At 36.8% G+C, this 22,379-nt stretch overlaps 1 protein-coding gene across 1 annotated transcript in view; it reads left to right on the top strand.

The window, feature by feature from the left end:
• Window positions 1-22,379, top strand: part of ADGRV1 (adhesion G protein-coupled receptor V1) — a 545,909-nt gene that overhangs the window by 215,272 nt on the left and 308,258 nt on the right. The window contains exons 74-79 of the mRNA XM_082725840.1: window positions 139-274; window positions 2,165-3,273; window positions 6,325-6,442; window positions 7,323-7,494; window positions 15,969-16,211; window positions 21,174-21,581. Of these exons, the coding sequence (XP_082581966.1) occupies window positions 139-274; window positions 2,165-3,273; window positions 6,325-6,442; window positions 7,323-7,494; window positions 15,969-16,211; window positions 21,174-21,581 (2,186 nt within the window). The remainder of the gene's footprint in view (window positions 1-138; window positions 275-2,164; window positions 3,274-6,324; window positions 6,443-7,322; window positions 7,495-15,968; window positions 16,212-21,173; window positions 21,582-22,379) is intronic.

The raw sequence follows: 22,379 nt of genomic DNA, 5'->3' as shown, positions 1-22,379 counted from the left end.
CTACCTGCCTCTGTGCCTACTTGTGATCTCTGTCTGTCGAATGAATAAATAAAATCTTTACAAAAAAAAAAAAAAAGAGTTGAATCCCAGTGTAAGAACTCAGAAATAATACCCTGCTTTCCTTCTATTCCTGTTCAGGGAGCCTTTCATTTTCCCATGGAGAACAAAGGAAAGGAATCTTGCTATGGACATTTCCCAGTCCTGGTCAGCCAGAGGCCTTTGTTCTTCATCTCACAGGAGTACAGAGCAGTGCCCCTGGTGGGGCTCGACTTCGGTAAGATCGGCTTGATTCTCAACCAACACAGTCCCTGGGAAGTAATTGGGAATTTATCAGTTGAAACAGAAGAAGACACAAGGATTGCTTTCCCCGAAGCAGCAGCAAGAATGGTTTTAGTGTCAAAGCTACATGTGGCGTGTATGCCAGAGATGCCACGGAGGGAGGCCAACTTTTGTAGAGCCACCACCCACTGCTTGCTATGAAGAGTATTCTCTCTGACCTCTCTCTCAGTTGTGTTGGTCTCCACATAAATCTGGAATAACATCTCCAATTGTGATAGCAAAGTCACCTATTATTAAAGGAGTCTGTCTTTCTAAACATCTGCTGAAACACACCTATTTTTCCCAAGGGATTAAGAATAAGAATCAACATTATACCAGGGTTACAATGTGACTTGTACCATTGAGTTTAATTTTTGAGTTTAATTTAAATCAGTATATTTGCAGATAAATATGTCTCAGACAAAAGCAATTTACTTTCTCATACCTGGAATGGGCTTGATCAAAACAGCAGAGGGAAGACCTTAGAGGTAGAGTCATGGATTTAGTCCTGGCTCTGCTAATTACTTGCTGTGTGACTTTGGGAAAGTTACTTGATCTTCCTGTTCTTCATTTACTTACTTGGAAAATAGGGGAAGAGTGCAGGCAACACCAATGTGTTCAAGTATGTTTATATATATGTTTAATTGTAGGAGATATTGATTGACAAATCAAATATAGTTTTAGATTATACATATGCCAATTAAAAAATGTTTGGCCACATAATGTATTGCTGGGTAACAAATTTAAATGCCTTAACAACAGCAACAGTTAACAGTTTTGTAGTACTTACCCTAGGTCAGGCATTGCTTTTAAATTATACACACACAGACACACACACACATATATAAAATAAGTTTTATGTGTATATAAAATATTCATATGTATGTATATAATTTATATGTGTATATGTGTGTAATATGTGTTTATATATATTTAGTATGTATATATATGTTTACTATTACTCTTCCCAATAGCCATATGGCATGGATACTAGGGATATTAGTAGTCCCATTAGATGAAGAAAGGACTCACAGATACATAATTGACCCACACAGCTAATAAGGTTGGGACCATGATTTGAATCCAGGTTGCCTTCTGCTGTTTGAACTCATAACCACTGTGCTATGTGTTGAATGATGGGTTCTTGACAATAGAGAGTGATGGCTTTGGGGTGTCCTCACTAAAGGATTAAAGAACATTAAGAACATTTTTTTTAAAAAGCAAAAAACAACCTGTCAGTGAAAGAAAGTATGTCTGTGGCCTGAATTCTGTTGATGGGCCACCTGTGTTAGCTCTGGCAAAGCTATTAACTCCCAACAAAACTCCATAGCAAAAAGCTAAGGATAAATCTCTCAATCATGGATGTTTCTTCAAATTTGTATGTAAGATTTTTAGCAACAATTATGTGAGATAATAGTTTCATTACTGGCCACCTGGAACAAGCAAGGATTTTACACCAAATAGGGAAAACTGTTTCTATTTAGTAGATAAGAAATCTGGCTGACATCCACAGATCTTAAATTTTTGGCTCCCTGTGTACTGATCCTAAGAGAGAGCCTGATATTTCAGATTCTTGAGAGAGCTTCTCTGGTATAAACTGGAGAAACAGACCAGAGACCTAGAAGCTCTTCACGGTGCTCCAACGTGTGAGGTTTGTCCCCCAGCTTCTGTTCTTACATTTCATGTGTTCTGGTGTATTCATTGATAAGTAAGTAGGGTTTTGGGAACTTTTAAAGGGCATACCGTCTTTAAGATGCCCTCATGAGAAGCACTTTAAGTATTTGAAAAAGAATCTCTACAATGATATTCCTATGTTTTATCAGTTCTTTAATTTTTTTTTTTTCAGATCAGGTTTCACCTTTGCTGAAATTGAACCAATGGGAGTCTTTCAATTTTCCCCTAGTTCTAGAAACGTCATGGTGTCAGAGGATACACAGATGATCAGATTATATGTCCAAAGACTGTTTGGCTTCCATGGTGATCTTGTTAAAATTTCCTATCAGACAGCTGCAGGAAGTGCAAAGCCTCTGGAAGACTTTGAGCCTGTTAAGAATGGGGAATTGCTTTTTCAAAAATTCCAACCTGAGGTGGATTTTGAAATAATCATTATTAATGACCAGCTTCCCGAGGAAGAGGAAATTTTTTACATTAATCTAACTTCAGTAGAAATGACAGGATTACAAACGTTAGATGCCCGTTGGAGACCACGCCTCAATCTAGATTTTAGCGTGGCATTGATCACAATATTGGATAACGATGATCCGGCAGGAATGGATATTTCTTTCCCTAAGACAACTGTGGCTGTAGCAGTTAACACAGCTCTCATTCCCGCAGCAACTGACTTCTCAACCACATACCCTGACACAACCAAGATAACGGCTGTTCCACAGCCCACTGAAATGATTGCCGTTATTACCGAGGCGGCTGGTGTATCTGCCATCCCTGAGAAACTTGTCACCGTTCCGGATACATCTGCCTTGTCTGAGAAGCCTGATGTGGGCACTGTGACTGCAAATGTTTCCATCCGTGGAATCTTTAGTCTTGGGCCACCTATTGTTTATGTTGAAGAAGAGGTGAAAAACGGTACACTTAATGCTGCAGAAATTCTCATTCGAAGAACTGGTGGGTCTACTGGCAATGTCACCATAACCGTTAAAACTTTTGGTGAAAGATCTGCTCAGAGGGAACCAAATGCTTTGCCCTTTCATGATAGCTATGGAATTTCCAACCTAACGTGGGCTACTGAAGAAGAAGATTTTGAAGAACAAACTCTTATCCTTACGTTTGTAGATGGAGAAAGAGAACGTAAAGTATTGGTTCAGATTTTGGATGATGATGAGCCTGAGGGGCAGGAATTCTTCTACGTGTTTCTCACAGACCCTCAAGGGGGGGCACAGATTGTGAGGGGGAAGGATGACAGTGGATTTGCAGCTTTTGCCAGAATCATTATTACAGGTATATTTCTGGAGTAATGGACATAAAAATGTGCTCATGCTACAGAATTTATAATAATAGTATTCTGTCTTAAATTTAATTTGAGAGGGTGAATTACTTGAATCACTCATAGTTACTCATTAAACATTGTTTTCTTGTGGCATAGACCCATAACGTGAACTCATGATGTCGTTCTGAGGCGCCACGCTAGAATTTAATGGACTGTAAATATCACTTAGCTCTGAGCCAGTTAAACAATCTATAACATTTATACTTTCACAATATAGGGAAGATCTTAAAAATGCATAAGTCTGTGTTCTTCCCCTGGAAAATATTTAATTTAATCATTCAAACACATGATTGGCTATCCTGTTCTGAAACCTCATTCTGAATTTCCAAACTACTTTCAATAATCCATCCCCCAAATCTAAGTCTCATTACTAGGAAATTCTTCCTTTATGTTGGGAAATAGATTAAAACTATTTTTTTGGTCGTTCTCCTTTTGAACCAATGCAGTTTATATAACTTTTTTTTTTTTTAACGTTGGGTGTATGTATTACAATAGTTTAAATATTTAGTGATTTTTTTTAAAGAATTCCTCATGCATCTTCTAAAAAGTTTTCAGCTATAGTTTGTAGTTTTCATCTGAAATCATACTGTATTTTCTTACCATGGTTTAGCTCAGTTTGCCAGTACCTTACACTAATTAGAGTATTGAGAAGTCCATCTTATGATTCTTACCTACTCTGTTCTTTTTTATAAGCATTTATCAATTTTATATAGTTCTTTACAGTTTCAGATGACACCATGATAAAATAATATAGTGAAAACTAAATGTCATGAAGCCTCTATTTATGGCCCAGATTAACTATCAATTGGAAGACTCAATGAAATCTTTTAGTGTCTACTCTTTATCTTTCTCTTTTACAAGAGGAAAATATTGGAATACACATCTTTATGGTCCACTTTTAGGATTTGATTCCTCCTCCTAGAATTTTTACTGTATTTTAGCCATTCAGTAATAATTCAGTCCTAATTTTTCAATTGTGTAATTCCTTTTATACCTAGCATCATCCCCTTTATGTTACCCAACAAATTTCCACCAGTCAGAATTGTTATTTATTCCTATTGAATCTTATAAATCCTAATTCTATTCACCAAGTTATTTACTGGTTTTGATTCACATTAGCTTAATGCCATCTATATTTTTCTATTAAAATTATTTTGACACTCAGCAACCTCCTCTTCCATTCCATGACATAGATATTTAATTATAGTTATTTGAATGTGACCAGGGATGACAGTCAAAATGTTTAGCAACTAGTTTGGCAGAGGCACAGGCCGGCCAAAATGTTGGTTAGAGCTCCTTGCTATCCTAGATAAATCCCTGTCTAACTCTCCAGGCAGTCACTCAGCTGAGCCTCGATGAGGCAGGTACTCTAAAGTTTACCTTCCCTACATAAAGTACATTGATGACACACAGATAGCAAATAATTGACTCCTTACCTACCTCTTAATGTCACATGATGCAGTTTACCTGGTAACATCTACAGTACATTTGCATGGTCATATTAGTCCACGTTTCCTTATTTGTCTTTTCCTCTCCTGCTTTTTAACATAGTATTTCCCTTTTGACCACATCATTAATTTTTCCCATTCCTCTTATCTTTAGCTAATCTTCATAGTCTTTGCACATTTAGATTTTAGAACAAACTTCTAAAATAACATCAGGAGAAAACAAATTTAATTAGTTTTGGGCTTGATCATTAGCACATTAGAAGTCTTGATTCATCTTACTAGATGAATCAAAGTTACTCTTGCAGATGTGGTAAGGGGAGTATTTTGTTCACTAGAACCATGCTAAATGCTATCGCACTGGAAAAGAAAATTCTTGTGCTTGTGAGACATTTATAATCTATTTGGAGAGACCAAAAGACCACCAAAATGACAAGGAAACAAATGCAGCTGAGGAAAAAAGTTGATGGCAGGTTCTGATGAGGTTCTGAGGCAGGGCTGAGAAGTGGTCGTAGTGATGAATTGGGTGAGGACGACGATTGGCTCTCATGCAGAAACAAGGCACACGTGAGACACCGGGAAAATACGGTCCCTAATTAATGGGCTCCACATTGACTCAAACTTTGGACCTGCTGAATAGAGGCTGGTGACTGTTGGCTCTCCCCCAACAGGACCATTAAGCGGGTTTCTATTTCCTTATTTTGATCCCTAACTTCCGAGGTTCCATCTCCTTGGAAGATTAGCAATCAGGTTTTGCAGTGATGGGTACAAATTTAAAGCTTGTGGCTTTGGGAATCATTGCTTTTAGGATCACTTAGCAAAACTGGGCCATTGGGCAATGGAAAGCAGCAGGAACTATGTACTGGCATTTCTCTAGTCTGAGAAGATAGCTTACGTGCTGGCAAAGATTTGGAGTGACCATTTCAGTGTAGTGTGGGCCCTAGGCTTGTTACAGTTTAAACACAATTTGTAGTATGATAGTGCATGTAACCTGAAATGTTGCTTAGAAGTGTTTCTTTTAGTCAGGGATGCTTGGAAGCTCATTAACAGTTCTGTTTTTCTCTGGGGCGGATAACCAAATGCATAACACGAATGCTTTTATAAGGAGGGTAAGTCAGTTAAATGGAGTTCATTACTCAGTAAATATTGATTGAACACTTAAAATATGCTGGATACTGCTCTTGATATTGAGGACACAGCTGTAAATAAAATCATAGCTAGTCCAGTAGGATATAATAACTTTAAACAGTCCCCAATATGTAAAATGTAAAGGACTATCATATATAGTCTCATCAGAGAGAGACGAGCATGTATGTCAGTGTGGGGAGTAGGATTTGATGTTTTCTTTCTTCCAGTCTAATGTTCTCCAAGTGTTAGCCACTTTGATATTATAATATCAATTCTACTCTAATTTTAGTAAAGAGCTTTAAAAATTGTAACTCCCCCTCCTCACTTATAATTTCTCACTTTTATACCACCTGAGCTGGAAAGAAGAGTGAAGCCCTGGAGATCTTTTAAAGTCGTTAGTACATAATAACCCTCCATTTTTCTTCTCAGGGAGTGATCTTCACAATGGCATCATAGGATTCAGTGAGGAGTCCCAGAGTGGACTGGAGCTGGGTGAAGGGTCAGATAAAAACAGACTGCATCTTACCGTAACAAGGCAACCCAACAGGTATGTTGATATGCATGTAGAAGATGTAACATCCTATGTGTCTGTACAGTATCTAACTTGGATTCATAAAATGGTAAAAGACAGGATGAAATGCTAATAGAAGGTAGCGTGGAATTTGGTATGTTAGTGTTCAGATGCTCTCATTTTGGGGGGGTTGTTTTATTTTGTTTGCTCTCATTCTTCATCTTTGAATTTAACACACTTGGTTAATGAGTATAACCTAGGGCCACCTTGAATGTTTTGTACTTCATAAAGTACCATACAGATGTCAGCTTATGTAAGTCTTCACTTCAGCATATCTACTGTTTAATGTTAGGGAAACTTGGAAGTACCAAAATTTTGCTTGCAACTTAATACTCTAACAGTGCCCATCTTCCAAATGCTCATCACAGATGTGCATCTGGTATATACCCATGTACACGGAGACAAATGTCCTTTTCCATTTTGGACATAAATTCTCTGGAAACGTAGGTCATCCCCTGCCCTTTATTTTTATAATAACAACCATTCTTAGCAGTAGCATGTTTCCTTTAGAAGAATTCTCAACAAGAAAAGAACATTTACTTGAAGGCAAGGGTACTCTCTAATTTTTTTTTTTCATATTTCTAGTACACAATAGGCATAGTACGCAGAAAAGTATTATTTGTTTCCTTTGATACATGGTAGTTTAAGAAATAACTTAGTATTGAATAGAGTGTGGTGGAAGAATGCCACATAAACGCTGGCATTAGTTTCTTAACAGTAATGAGGAGAACTGGTTATTTTCAGCTTTATCAGTGGTCCCAGAAGTGCTGTGCTTTGGGAGGAAGAAGCCCACTTAAGCACAGTGATGACACATTCTGCATTAGACACCTTTGCATGGGTTTTGCTTTGTTCCTAGGGCCTTTGAAGATGTCAGGGTCTTTTGGCGGGTCACATTTAACACAACAGCGACCATGCTCAAGAAAGACGGTGTGAACCTGATGGATGAACTTCTCTCTGTGTCAGGGACCACAACCTGTATGGTGGGTCAAACAAAGTGCGTGATCACCATTGAGCGCAAATCGGAGAAGGTAAGAAATGATGAGGGACTGTATTTTCAACTTCTAATTATATTTCTTTAAAGTTAGTAATTTTAAAGTCATTTTATTGAAATTTACACATTGGTTATATAGAGATTCTTTGTGTCTCACCTGGCCATAATATCTAAATCTCTTTTATGGATAATAGACTTAAGGTTTACACATTATGACATTATGAATTTTTTAGATGTGCACCTAGAACTAATACAATGTTATATGTTAATAATATCTCAATAATAATAAAAAAAAAAACCCTTGTCAGTTTCCTCCATTTCTATTTTTTGTCATTTCCAAGATTCTTCCTGGACCAAGTGCTCAGGGAATGATCCCTTGATGCCCTTTTCCTGCAGATTAATATTTCTGGGGGAAAAAAAAAAACACATTTTGATTACTCTGAATGTTTAATGTTATGTTTTTGTCATCCTTGTAGTTTTGGCCAAATCACATTATATCCATAGATTTTATGCATAGAATGTAAGTTTTCTCATTCTCTATTCATATTTGGTTTAAGAGTTCAGTTTTGATTTACTAAAAAAGCACTGAGGCTATGCTTGGTGGGCTTTTGGATAAATTTCTGTGCATTCATGTTGCTCAAGGCACTTAGGAAACAAGCATGCTCCTGCCTTTCCATAGGAATCTGCATTAGTCATATGGTATTAGTCACTGCCAACTTACCAGAGCTTAAGTCATTTAGTAAATGTGTGTGACCTTTTTTTAATGTGATAATTTAATGCATAATGAGCACTCAGTAGTGTTTTTTCTGTCTACTGCTTAGTTTCTTAAACTCAGATATTTAATACAAAAACTAGGAATAATATTATGAATGTTCAAAAGTAGCATGGTTTCTTTGAAACTGCAGAAAAAAATGCACAAATACAATTTTTTCAGAACATGTAACTATGCTTAAACCCATTCTAAATAGCAATATTGTAGATTTTTTTCATTTTTTTTCTCTACTTATTTTTTCATTTTCTGAGGATTACTATACCATTTAGATTGATCTTCTCTGAGGTTAACAGTAATGCTTATTTTCATACTGTCCCTTTCATACCTTTCATACATACTATTTTCATACCTTTTATAAGAATTAAAATTGTAATAATTTTACTGGTTCCAAAAGAGAAATAATACTTATTTCCAAAGATGACATATTCATGGTTATTGCCACCTTGTTCTTAGTTAGGATTATGGGTCCTGGTTCTTGTCTAAAGTTGTTTCAAATGAGAATTGCTGATCATCTGGTTGAGATCTATTTTGGGACTTCACTTGTTAGATCATTATGTATATATTTTTTAAATATATGCCTTCCAGGTTGCTTTTTCTTAACACTGTATGTTTTCTCCAGAATGATTTGTTCTTTGGACTTGGCGGGATCGGCTTTACATTAACTATTGGCCCATTACTCTCTCCCTCCCTCTCTCTCTCTCTCTTTTTTAAAGATTTTACTTATTTGAGAGAGAGAGCGCGCACAAGCCGGGGTAGAGGGGTAGAGGGAGAGGGAGAGGCAAACTCCGCACTAAGCTGGGAGCCCTTTTCAGGGCTTGATCCTAGCTAGGACCCTGGGATCATGACCTGAGCCAAAGGCAGATGCTTAGCGGACTCAGCTACCCAGGCACCTCTGCCCTATTGCTCTTGAATGTGGAGCTGGTCTATTAGAGGTGTTAGAAATATATGCCTGCCTTTTTGGTATCTTGTTATATTTAGGAGGGCACCCTAGACGCTTCATCTCATAAAAGATGAGATAACGAATCTGTGTTCTTATTACACCTCTTTTAGCTCACCTCTTCTGTGATAATGGAATGCAGAGTTGTGTTATCTTCCAACTTGCATGCAACTACCAGCATTCTTTCACTTCTGACTTGCTTTCATCTTCATTTATGTGTGTTTCATAGGTCCTAATACTTTACTGCTATTGTTGGTACAATTCTTACTTTTTCTAAGAAGGATTATTTTATTCACAGTTTTTTGTTATCTCCTTCCTACTTACATATAGAAAAAAATATTTATCATTTTTTAATAAATGAACACATACTTATTCAAAGACCTAGATGTCCAGGTATGTTAACACTCTTCTTCAAATTAAAATTAATTAAATACTGAGTACATACTATTTTATTCACCCTTATTTTCTATTATAACCACTTTTTTTGTACACTACAGTAACTTTTCTCTTTTAGGTACTGTTATAGACTCAAATTTTTTAATTAATTTTTTTTATTTTTTAATGACACAATGCTACATTAGTTTCAAGTACGGCAAAGTGATTTAACAAGTCTATACATTATACTATGCTCACTGCAAGTATAGCTACCATTAGTCATCATATAATGCTATTATAATATCATTGGCTATATTCCTCATGCTGTATCATTCATCCCGGTGACTTATTCATTCCATAACCGGAGTGTGTTTCTCCTACTCCCTTTTACCCACATAGCCTATCCTCCCACCCCTTCCTCTCGGGCAACCACCAGGTTGTTCTCTGTTATGGGTCTTTTTCTGCTTTTTTGGTTTTTTGTTCATTTATTTTGTTTTTTAGATTCCACATACAAGTGGTGAAATCATATGGTATTTGTCTTTCTCTGTCTGACTTATTTCTCTTAGCATAATATACTCTAAGTCTGTCAGTTAATTTTAATTACTGAATGGCTTTCCTTTTGCTATTCAAGTAGCCATGGCATGGCCACTAGAAGTCTTATTATGGTGATCTTTTGTCTTTTCATATTACTTTAAAACTCTCTGGAAGTATTTTTGCTTTATATCAATAATATATATGTTCCATAGCCATCTTGATTTTTCCTGATCTAAGACATCTAATTAACTACTGTCCAAGGAATTGATTTCTTTCACCAGAAGGAGTTTTAGAAATCTAGATATGCATGGGAGTTGATGGTTGGCAAAGGTACTGCTGCTGTGGGTCACCTTGGGTAGTGATAGAGCTAGGAAAAAAAAAATTTTTGAAATATTAAATTTCCACTGATTTTTTTTCTAATTTAATATACCACCTTATCATATTTTACTTTTCTTGAGAAAAATTTCATTAGCTGTTAATTCCTTCTATTGCACAGAAACTTTAATATTCAAAACATTTGATGATGTTACTCTGCTTAAAAACATATACTTAAGTCCTCTTCTAGGCATTTTTCAAGTAATTTTGTGACTTCAATCCCCACAAGTTCATGTTTCCTGACTCTCCCTTAGGGACTAATCAAAATACCACTTCCTTTAAGATGCCTCCCTCATATCTGCAGTCGGAATTCACTCTCCTCCTCCTCCTCCTGAGAGAGAGAGAGAGAGAGAACACGCGCGCACAAGAGCATGAGTGGGGGGAGGGGCAGAGGGAGAGAAAGAATCTTAAGCAGGCTCCACGCTCAACATAGAGCCTGATGCAGGACTTGATCTCAGGACCCTGAGATCATGACCTGAGCCAAAATCAATAGTTGGACACTTAGAGTCACCCAGGAACCCCTCCAGTTAGAATTCTTATTTCTCTAAGTTTACAAAGACTTCTTATCTTTTTTAATGGAAGTTACTAGTAATATATAGTGTAAAAACTTATTATACATATTTTATCTTGACTATTTGACTCCCACCTGCTTGAAAATTAGAACATGGTTTTATTCATCTTTTCCTCCCTTCATCCTCTGTAAATACATGCTGCCTACAGGAGTTCCTGAGAATTCTGTTGTGCATTTTATCTCAAATACGATTTTTGGTGAGTTAGAATCTTGGATGGATCTCATGAGACTCAAAATATCTATCTCATATATAGATGTCAACGTTATCATCGTAAGAAAAAATCTTTTGAGATCAAAGTCCATTCAATCCTATAATGCTGTTTAGATAAATGCCTTTATCAGTCTTTCGCTGACTTGGTTCTTGTACAGTGAGACTAGTTTGTATTTAGAGATAAAAATGATTTTCATGGAGTGGAAATACCTTATTTGTGACAGTAAGCAGGTATAGTAGTAAAGATCCTGAAAGATAGAGAAATTGAGCTTTGATCTCATTTGAAGGAGGTCTCTACATGCAGGAGAGAGAGGGAAAAGAAAAGAGCTAAACTAAGGGGTGGTCTTGGAGAAGCTGAGAGGAAGAGAGATAGGCTGGGTAGAGTGGTAGATGGGAGGGGAGATTGCTTCCTCTGAGCTTGCCCTACTGGTGAGAGATACCCAGGGAAGCCCTAGCTACTAAAGACATTATAATTACGGATTAAGAGAATGTTGTGGGTAGTACATAGAATGCTGTATATATCCTTTTTCCTAACTAGGGAAATGCTGCTAAACCCATTTCTAAGTAGTTTCAGTTACATAAGAGAAAGAATTTGGTCTTCCCAGTGTAATACTACAATCATAGAGTTGAGTTTTCTTCTGCATCCTGAGAAGCAGCTAATTTCCAAAGCATTTTGCTCTCATTGTCTTCCCAGCTGTTAAAAGGCAAAGTATAAGTAAGAGTGATATACATTCTAGTTGCAGGAAAAGGAAATTTAAAAAGAAGGAAGAAAGTTATATTCTTAGGAGAATGAAAAAATATTTTTCAAAAATATACTGTGAACTTCTAATATGCATTTTAACATCTCACATTTTGTGACCAGAAGGAAACATGACTTTATCTAATTTAAATTCTTTCTTTGTTTAATAAACTGATACTTAGAGATGTAAATGAGACTGGTTCGGTGGCCGTGTTTTTCCATAGTAGGCTCTGAGAAATTATTTGGAGGTCCCAGCAGACCTAAGAAACATCTCTACATGTTTACATAAAGAAGGGCTTCAAGGATACTGAACTTATTTAGGAAAATGGTGGTAAGAGCTTGGGCTCTGATGATAGAAGACTTGGTTCAAATCTTAGCTCTTCAGCTAATGAACTGAGTGACATGGGACAAGTTGCTTAGCCTCCCTGAGCCTCCTGTGTTTCATGGGCTTAATGAGAGCATTGTTAGATTAAATGAGATAAAGAATGAGAGAAGTTCCTTGCACAGTTCTTAGAGGGAGTTGCCCCTTCATAAGAGATACAATAATAATTATATAATTATAATAAGTAATAATTTTTATTATTCAGAGTGGATGGAAATGGAGCCCAAGACGATGTAATTGTTAGTAATATAATTGTAACATGGTAGCTACATTAACACTATTACATATTATATACAATGTAATTGTAATGTAGTAGCTACATTAACACTAGTGGTTACAGAGTTATTACAGCACAGCAACACAACACAGCAAACACATTCATCCATAGAATGACATCACTGATTAATGGTGGTTTCTTCTAATTTCAGTCCAGTCTCCCAACCCTCAACATGAAGTTTGTTTGTTTTAAGATTTTATTTGTTTGTTTGACAAAGAGACAGAGAGCACAAGAAGGCAGAGCAGCAGGCAGAGGGAGAGGGAAAAGCAGGCTTCCCACTGAGCAGAGAGCACAATGCGGGGCTCAATCCCAGGACTGTGGGACTAGGACCTGAGCGTAAGGCAGCTGCTCTACTGACTGAGCCACCCAGGCGCCCCATGAAGTTTTTCTACTCTGTCATATCTCTAATAATCATTTCTACAGTTATCCACTATTTTCATTTTGAAGTTACAAAGAATTTAGGTAACTTTCCCAAGTAAGTTACTTGGCCAAGATTAAAACTTGTCTTTTGAATTCTAGACCATTTCTCCTTTCCCTGCTGCTTTATGGATTGGTTCTATACTAGCAAAATGTGTAAAGATGATAGTGAATTAATTTAAGAGACATCTCTTCACCCATAAAATCTGTTTAAAGTAAACAGGTTATTTAAACATTTATTGTTGCAAATATTTTAAGAAATATGTAAATAAGAGTCACTTATGGTTTGTCTCCCTCCCAATCCCATCTTGTTTCATTTATTCTTCTCCTACCCACTTAAGCCCCCATGTTGCATCACCACTTCCTCATATCAGGGAGATCATATGATAGTTGTCTTACTCTTAATCTCACAAAACAAACTGAGGGTTGCTGGGGGGAGGGGTTTGGGAGAAGGGGGTGGGATTATGGACATTGGGGAGGGTATGTGCTTTGGTGAGTGCTGTGAAGTGTGTAAACCTGGTGATTCACAGACCTGTACCCCTGGGGATAAAAATATATGTTTATAAAAAATAAAAAATAAAAAAAATAAAAAATAAAAAAAATAAATAAATTAAAAAAAAGAAATATGTAAATAAGCAAGATATTATTTTATTATTACTTTGTCTGCTTCCAAGCAGATCTGGGATCGTGAAAAATAATTTTATACTAGTTGAGCAAAAAAGCTCACCCTGGAAGGCTTCTGACCTAACTAGGAAAGGAACTTAGGGCCGTTACACATGAAATAGGTTCTTGTGATGTCTCTAAGTCATGTTTAAGTTTAGGGAGGTGTAAATATGATCTGTGAGTTTTGGTTTCCCAGTATAATTCAGGCATCTTGTTTGAATAGAGTATTTTTGTTATAAGACTGGAAGATTCATTTGTCTCTAGTCTAATTATGTTTTGGCACCCATCTGCAGGTTATTCAGTTTTAGATAGTACTTTACTTAGATTATAACTTATTCTTTTGACCCTAAGTTGTTGTAATAACCATTGTAATCATCATCAAAAAGCGAAGAAATATTTCACTAGGGAAAAAAAGGGCAGGAGTCTGTGTTGGAGCATACTATGCTGACATCCTTAGTTACATGAAATTATTGTGATTTCAAGCTTACTCAGCCATTAGGGAATAATAATTCTTGAATTAGTTACCCATACTTTCCTAGTATTTTAGTTTATTGTAATTGCCAAATTTGGTTTCTCAAAAATGAGACAAATACTATTATCTCCACATTTCAATACTACTGACAGTTGATCAGGTAAAGAATGATATGTGCCATGGGGAAGCTGAATATATTTCTTCAGATAATAAAATGAGGTTAAGTTCATTTGCTGTATGGCTAAGATTTGACTTAGTTCTTGGATTTTATTAAAGTGTGTTATATTATTTCATGACATAATGATTCTCCTTAAAATGATCACAAAACAAATGATGAATAAGGCCCCTAATAGGTAAAAATAATGCATTATATCAAACTAGACAATGACACACACAGTTGAAAAATATATCAGCTTAGTTTCTTTGAGTTATGCCAGAAAGCTAAGATTTTTATGTTACTGTGTAAGAGTGAATAAGTAAAAACAGGTAACAGTATGTTACAAATTTAATTCAGGATTTAGAGAATAAATTTTTTGAGATTGTTAATAAAGAACTGATATGAAACAGGACACACTATAACCAGCAGACTAAATTTAGTCTTATTTGATACTGAATTGGGGGAAATTTTGAAAAATACATAAAATTACAGAATTGACTATTATCACTATTTGTTCATATATCTGTGTAATTCTTTAAAAATAAAAATAAAATCTTACAAAGTTGGAGCTCTCTTTCTCCCCTATTCTCAGCATCTTTCTCCAACTCCATATCCTGCCCTAACCCCAAGCCAACCCAGGCCAACTGCTGTCAGTGATATTTTGAGGGTTTTTTTTTTAATTATTTATAAGTATTTTTGTCAATTGTTATTTTATTTTAATTTTTTTATTTGAGTATGGTTGACATACAATGTTACATTAATTTCAGGTATACCACATAGTCATTCAACATTACACCGTGCTCACAAGTGTAGCTACCATCTGTTACCAGACAACACCATCACAGTACCATTGACTATATTCCCTGTGCTGTGCCTTCTATTCCCATGAGTTATTCATTCCATAACTAGGAGCCAATATTGTTTTTAAATCTTTACATAAATGTGTCTCTATTAACATTATGTAGTAAGCTTTAATTTTAAACTTTACATTTATTGTATTGTGCTATATACATCATTATGCATCTTGATTCTTTTTACTCATTAGCATGTTTTCAGATCCATCCACAGTGAAAAGCACTGACATGGTTCATTCCTTTTAACTTCTTTTTTTTTTTTTTAAAGATTGTATTTATTTATTTGAGAGAGAGAATGAACATGAGAAGTGGGAGGGTCAGAGGGAGAAGCAGACTCCCCGCCGAGCAGGGAGCCCGATATGGGACTCGATCCTGGGACTCCAGGATCATGACCTGAGCCGAAGGCAGTTGCTTAACCAACAGAGCCACCCAGGTGTCCCATTCCTTTTAACTTCTAAATAACATTTCATTGTATTGGTAGGTTTTATTTATCTCTTTGCATATTGAAGTACATAAAGTTTGTCTCCTGACGTCGATTTTCTAGTAAGGCACTTACCTGGAGAGAGTAAAGGTGTTTCTTCAAGAAAATCTGAAAAAATAAGCCCTGTGGTAATCTAACATAAGAACTTAATCCTGTGATTATATGGAATGTATCTCCAGATGTGTATTTATTTTTATAATTATGTATATAAATAAAATTATTTCTTAATGTCAGAGTTAGATAAAAATAGGAACATTGGTAATCATCCTTCTTGTCTCCTTTTCTACTTGTCAGATACCTCACGTTGAAAGGCCCTTTTTTGTGGAACTGTATGAAGTAAGTGCTGGAGCAGCAATAAACAATAGTGCCAGATTTGCACCGATTAAATTCTTACAGAGTGACGAACCTCCAAGCCTCGTGTATTTTTCTGTGGGTTCTCGGCTGCCAGTGGCTCATAGGAAGGCCACTTTAATCACTTTGCAGGTGGCCAGAGATTCTGGGACAGGACTGATGATGTCTGTTAACTTCAGTACCCAGGTGAGCATGGAATATCTAGATTAAGGTTTTCTTCTTTACCTGTAGCTTATATAATGAGAAAGAATATTTGATAACATGATTTTCTCATGATACTATCATAATTTACCCTGTGTTTATTACATTAAACTTTATTCTTGAAACAGTTCAGTTGTTTAACTTTGGTCATGTTTTAAGGTGATAGTCTTGTATTTCTTTTTTTTTTTTTTGAAAAAGGTGATAATACAATGCAAAGTGTTTTTATATGAATCCGTTCTATAAAATCTTTAGGGAGCTAAAATTTTTCCAGAATGTAACTTTGAAAACCCAGAAACAAAAAGTTAAGAATCTTTGTTATGTTCTGTATCTGAACTGGTTGAAAATCTCCTTCTCCAAAACATTACACGCTAATTGATCTTTAGGGTTCTTTAAATCCCTGATTTCATGAGGTCTCCCTGCCATTTTTCACATCCTTCCTGTTAGGGGATCTTGGGGAAGCAAGAGAGTAGGTGAGTAACCAGGGACTCAGAAGAGCAATACTGTGTAACACTAAGTGACCGGACCCTGGACTTGGTCCAGATAACGCCATCAACATTTCTAGCATTATTTTTTAAACTTTGTTTTAGCAGCCAGACTCTAATATTATATTAACACAAAAGTATGTATCTACTCTGCTTAAAAGACATTTGTGGGGATTAGAGCATGCCCACTTTAGCTCTCTGCTCCGCCTTTTTTCCCTTGACTCATCTACTCAAAGAAATCCACAGTTTGGAAACCACCATTCTGGTCAATGCTGCCATTCCCCCTCTCTCAAGATTCCAACCCTGGAGACTCTTTAGGCCTCTAGGTTTCAAAGGTGGTTGCTGTTGTATTAACAGCATAGAGATTTGAACCAAAGCTGTGCATAGTGAACTGTCTGGAAGCTTGCCAGGCAGAAAAGCTGGTCTTTGTGACAGTCCACAGCTTGGAAAATAAGAAGGTAAAACTCTCTATTATATGAGACTCTAGAAAAATACTCCATTCTCAATAGCCTTGAAGTGAGTGTTATGAAGCTGAAGAGAGGTATTTTGATTCATAGTGGGAGATTCTCGTTTTTTTTTTTTTTTCTTTTGAGCTTTGAAGATAGGAAGAGAAATGGGATAAAATACATGCTTCATTCTTCTTCTCCCATGAAATCCATATCATCATATGCTCACTACTTTGTAGAGGGGAAGAAGGGGCACTGGAGATGAAGGAGAGAGGATAAAGAGATTTGAGGCACATTATCAACTAGTTCATGCACTCAAATGAGAGTGAGACTCAGGTCGCCATAATAAGAATCAAAATGCTAGTATCTCTATCAGAGTTACTTACAGTCTTTCTAGATTCGTCATACATGATTCCTTGAAAAACACATGCTGTCACTAGCATGTAACTCATACCATTTTTATAACACTATAAAAATCAACATGAAGGGTCCCTGTGGTGATGAAAGTGTTCTGTATGTTGACTTTATCGATGTGAATATCCCGGTTATCCCAGATAAAAGATAATATCTTTTAGTTCTGTAAGATATTACCAAGGACTGCTATTGAATAAAGGGTGCAGGAGATCACTCTCTATTATGTCTTTTAACTGCATGTGAATCTATAATTATCTCAAAATTTAAAAAAAATTAATTGAAAAATAGAAATGAAACTCTCACCTCTCTGGTATTAATTTATTTTCCTGTTTCTTCATTGCCAGCGCATTTTCTCCCTCTGAATGCTGGGCATATTACTGGAAGACAAAGATGCAAAATTCCCTTTTCTTGTAGCTGCCAGGAATGAGGAAGTAATTATGGACCAAGTTACTATTCTGTTACAAAGATATCAATTTTCACTTTACTTTAAGTAGATTATAATAATATAGTTAAAACAGGAGCTGTAGCATACATACCCTTTGACAGGTTACCATTCCTAGTACATAAATACTATAGTCTTAACATAAGTTCCCTTGTATCTGTGTATTTGTGACATAAAGGGATATGAAGATTTGAGATAGTAAAAATATAACTGACTCTAGTTATCTTTAAATAGGCCTATACATAAGCCATATTTGAAAGCCAGTTCCAAGTACTTTTTATTTATGTATGCTTATCCTATAGCCCAAAGCACACAAGTTCAAGAAAGAGTATGACTTTTCTTCTTCTTTTCCCATTACCTATGCTATTAAGAGGAAAAAGCTATCTTGATTTTTGTCATTGCTTTTAAATTGCATAATGCTTTTTATGTTAATTATGTGCTTTATAAACGCAAGAACATTTTGATTATTCCATTCCCTTTAAAAGTGAATTGTGAAATAAGTTCTATCAGATTTCTATGTGTGTGTGTGTGTGTGTATATATATATATATATACCTTTAACAGATACATGTAATAGATACATATACATATAATAGATACATATACATGTATATAGATATCAGATCAGTATATAGATATGCAGTTTATAGTCACAAAATCACTACCATCTGGTTTAAGTAATCCGGCTTTACCGGAATCCTAGAACTGGCCACGGTGAACCCTTCTCTGATACCGTTCTGCTTCTCTTGTAAGATAACCTCTCCACTTCTTGCAGATAACCTCCACCCTGAATTTCATGCTGAATTATTCCCTTGCTTTTATTTATAGTTTTATCACCTACCATGTGCTGTTTAGTTTTACCTCTTTAGGAAACTATGCACTTGAGATTCTTCCAGCGGATTGTTTTATGGTGTGCTTCTTGTGCTCAGCATGATTTTAAGGAATACCCATGTTGATGTGTGTAACTCTCACTTTTTTCTGTTACATGGTATTCCAGTGGATACTGTATCCATTCTGAAGTCAGTCTGCTTTTGTGTTGTTTCCTTCAGGGAAGCTTTGTTTTGTTTTGTTTTCCTACCACTGTGCTGCAAATGCTCTTGAAAATGCTTATCTCCATCCACTTTTCATTTTTTGACAAAAATGATCACTTCCTTCCAGAAGCATGCTCTTCTCTTGGGCATCTGGAACACTGCTTTTTCCTATTCTTTACCCTTCCCTCACTGGCAGCTCCTTTCTGTGGCCTGAAGTATTCCTGACCAGCCAATATTGGGGGCCACCTAGATTCATTCTCCAGGCTAGGCCACCCAAATCTGTTTTCTTTAAATATCATCTACAAAATGAGAACTCCTGTGGTTTTTACTGCTAACCTCATTACCACCCATGATCTCAACTTATATTTGATTGCACATATTTGACATCTTTATTTGAATGTCTAAAAGGCATTCCATGCTTACTGTGAATAATAAAGAACTCTTGATTTCTCCCATAACAGTGTTTCCCTGTTTCCCATCATTCACTTAGGCAAAGAGTTATCCCTGTTCTCCTCTTCTTCTCCACCCAGCATTGAATTAACGAGAAGGTCCTACCGACTCTAGTTCATTATATATTTCCACTCAGAGCACCTCTTACTCTTCCACTCCTACAACGTTATTCCATGCTACCACTGTGTTTTGCATGAAGTAATACAAAAATGTCCTATCTCTTCTCCCTGGGCCTATGCTCATTCCTTGCTCTAACCAGAACACTCATGAAGATCTGAAATAAAATGTGTTATTCTCCTGCTGGAATTCTCCAGTGTCTTCCTGCCATGCTTTATATGATGAATGTATATGGTCTGACCCTGCCTACCTCTCTGATGTCAGCTTCTGATACCTTCATCCTTCTTCTAATCAAGCTGACCTTCTGGTTCTTCCTCTAATATTCTAAGATGATTCCCATTTCAGGGCTTCTGTAATTGCTCTTCCTTCTGCCTAGAATATTTTCCCCCAGATCCTTATATGGTCTGTTTCCATCACTAAAGTCTCTGCTCAAATATCACATCAGGAGCTTCTGTGACCAGCAGTATTAAAACAGTACCTTTACCATCACCCTATATTGCCTTACATAGTCTTATTTTTCTTCAAAAATTCATCTTTGTGTAATATTACATCATTAATTCTGTAACTTTTGCACTACCTGTATTTTCTGATACAGAGGTTTCATGAATGTAGACATTCTGATGTTCACATCTATAACCACAGTATTCCCCCCCGGCACATACTAGGAGTTTAATATAGATATATCTATTCAACGGATAATATGTTGGCTCAGTAGTAAATAAATGTATATTGCCTTTGCTCTTTTTTAAGAAAAGATTTATTTATTTATTTTAAAGAAAGAGAGGGAATGCAAGTGCACATGCTCAATGGGAGGGACAGAGAGAGTGGAAAGAGAGTCCCAAGTAGACCCTGTGCTGAGCATAGAACTTGAAGGCCTTGATCCCACCATCCTGAGCTTACAACCTGGGCTGAAACCAAGAGTCAGACACTCAGCTGACTGCACCACCCAGGCACGCCTCTTTTGTTCTTTCTTGACTACGTTCCCATGCTTCACTTAAAAAGCAAACAAACAAAAAGACAAAATCCATTTCAATAACCATGGTTTGAAGAAATTCACAAGTCTATATGGCCAGAACCTTATTCTTTAAGGTATTTTCACAACTAATGTGTAACCACCAGGATACCAGTTTCTTCTGCTTCCTCCTGCTTCCTCTCTTCCTTCTTTTTACTCCTCCAAACTCCCACCTTCCCAAACTTTGTAGGTGAGAATGAAAACATAAATACTCCTTCTTTCCCTCTATATTGCCTGCTGTTATGCAGCCTGTGTTGTCTAGAGCAGTGTTTACAGCATGTTCACAGTCGCAGAACTTCTGCGAGGCAGTAATGCCATTTTTTTTCTCATCCCCATCCTCTGTCCTAAGGCATCTGTCTTTCCTAACATCATCACTGTGATGTGTATTTATTTCTCTGATTTATCTCAGAAATATAAAACCCCATGTTTTAGTGTTCATGGTGCTATGGCCCATCAGTTTAAGAGAAATAGGATGTGTTTGAGAAGTAGGAATTTGTTCAGGAGAAAATAAGAGGTGTTACAGTTTCACTTCCGTGGTGCTGTTTAATTTCTAGGAGTTGAGGAGCGCTGAAACAGTGGGCCGTACTCTGATCTCTCCAGCTCTTTCCGGGAAGGATTTTGTGAGAACTGAAGGGATGCTGGTCTTTGAACCAGGCCAGAGTAATGCCATATTGGATGTCATCCTAACGCCAGAGATAGGGTCTTTAAATCCATTTCCTAAACGCTTCCAGATTGTGCTTTTCGACCCCAAAGGTGGGGCCAGAATTGATCAAATGTATGGGACTGCTAACATCACTCTCGTCTCTGATGCGGATTCGCAGTCCTTCTGGGGACTTGCGGATCAGTTACAGCAGCCCCTGGATGGGGACATTCTTAACAGAGTACTCCACAGCATCAGCATGAAAGTGGCCACGGAGAACACAGATGAACAGCTCAGTGCCGTGATGCATTTAATAGATAAGGTAAGAAGCCCTTGTAAGCAGTAGCAGCTGGGTGAGTAAAATTTCATATATTAAAATATTAAAATAGTTACCATGTCAGTCATCATGACATTATGATAGGGTTAAGCTTCTGACCATAAGAGTGGAATTGATCATAGCTGACACTGTACTTTGGCTTGGAAGTGACTGATGTCTATCTGTGAACCCCAGTCTTAAATCTGGAGAGTGATCAGTAATCTACAGCATCAATAAAGACAGCCCAGTGTCTGACAAGGGGCATCAGATGTCAGAAGCTTAAAGCTCTTTCTGGTTCTCCAGAAACTGGATGAATCTCTGTTGAGATTGCATCTCAGTTTTTGAGTCTTCCATGGAACAGGTACTCCTGCCCTTTCCTTAGTCCCTGCCCCTCCTGCTTCTCCCTCAGAGAGGAGAAATAAGAAATGACCAGATGATTTCAGGCATTCAAATGGTGTGGAGTTAGATCAACCCGGTTTTATTTTTAACCCATTTATTTATTTATATTTCTGCAAATGATTAAATTAAATGGAGATATAAAATCCTAAAAATGTCAATAAAAGAAGAGATCTGAAAAGAATCATTTTTTAAAAAGATTTTATTTATTTATTTGACAGACAGAGATCACAAGCAGGCAGACAGGCAGGCAGAGAGAGAGAGAGAGAGAGAGGGAAGCAGGCTCCCTGCCGAGCAGAGAGCCCGATGCAGGGCCCGATCCCATGACCCCGGGATCATGACCTGAGCGGAAGGCAGAGGCTTTAACCCACTGAGCCATTCAGGCGCCCCTGAAAAGAATCATTATTA

The sequence above is a fragment of the Mustela nivalis genome (assembly GCF_964662115.1).
Source record: "Mustela nivalis genome assembly, chromosome: 3".
In the NCBI taxonomy this organism is placed as follows: Eukaryota; Metazoa; Chordata; class Mammalia; order Carnivora; family Mustelidae; genus Mustela; species Mustela nivalis.
Note: the sequence above shows the minus strand (reverse complement) of the source record. Positions and strands in the feature narration are given on the sequence as shown.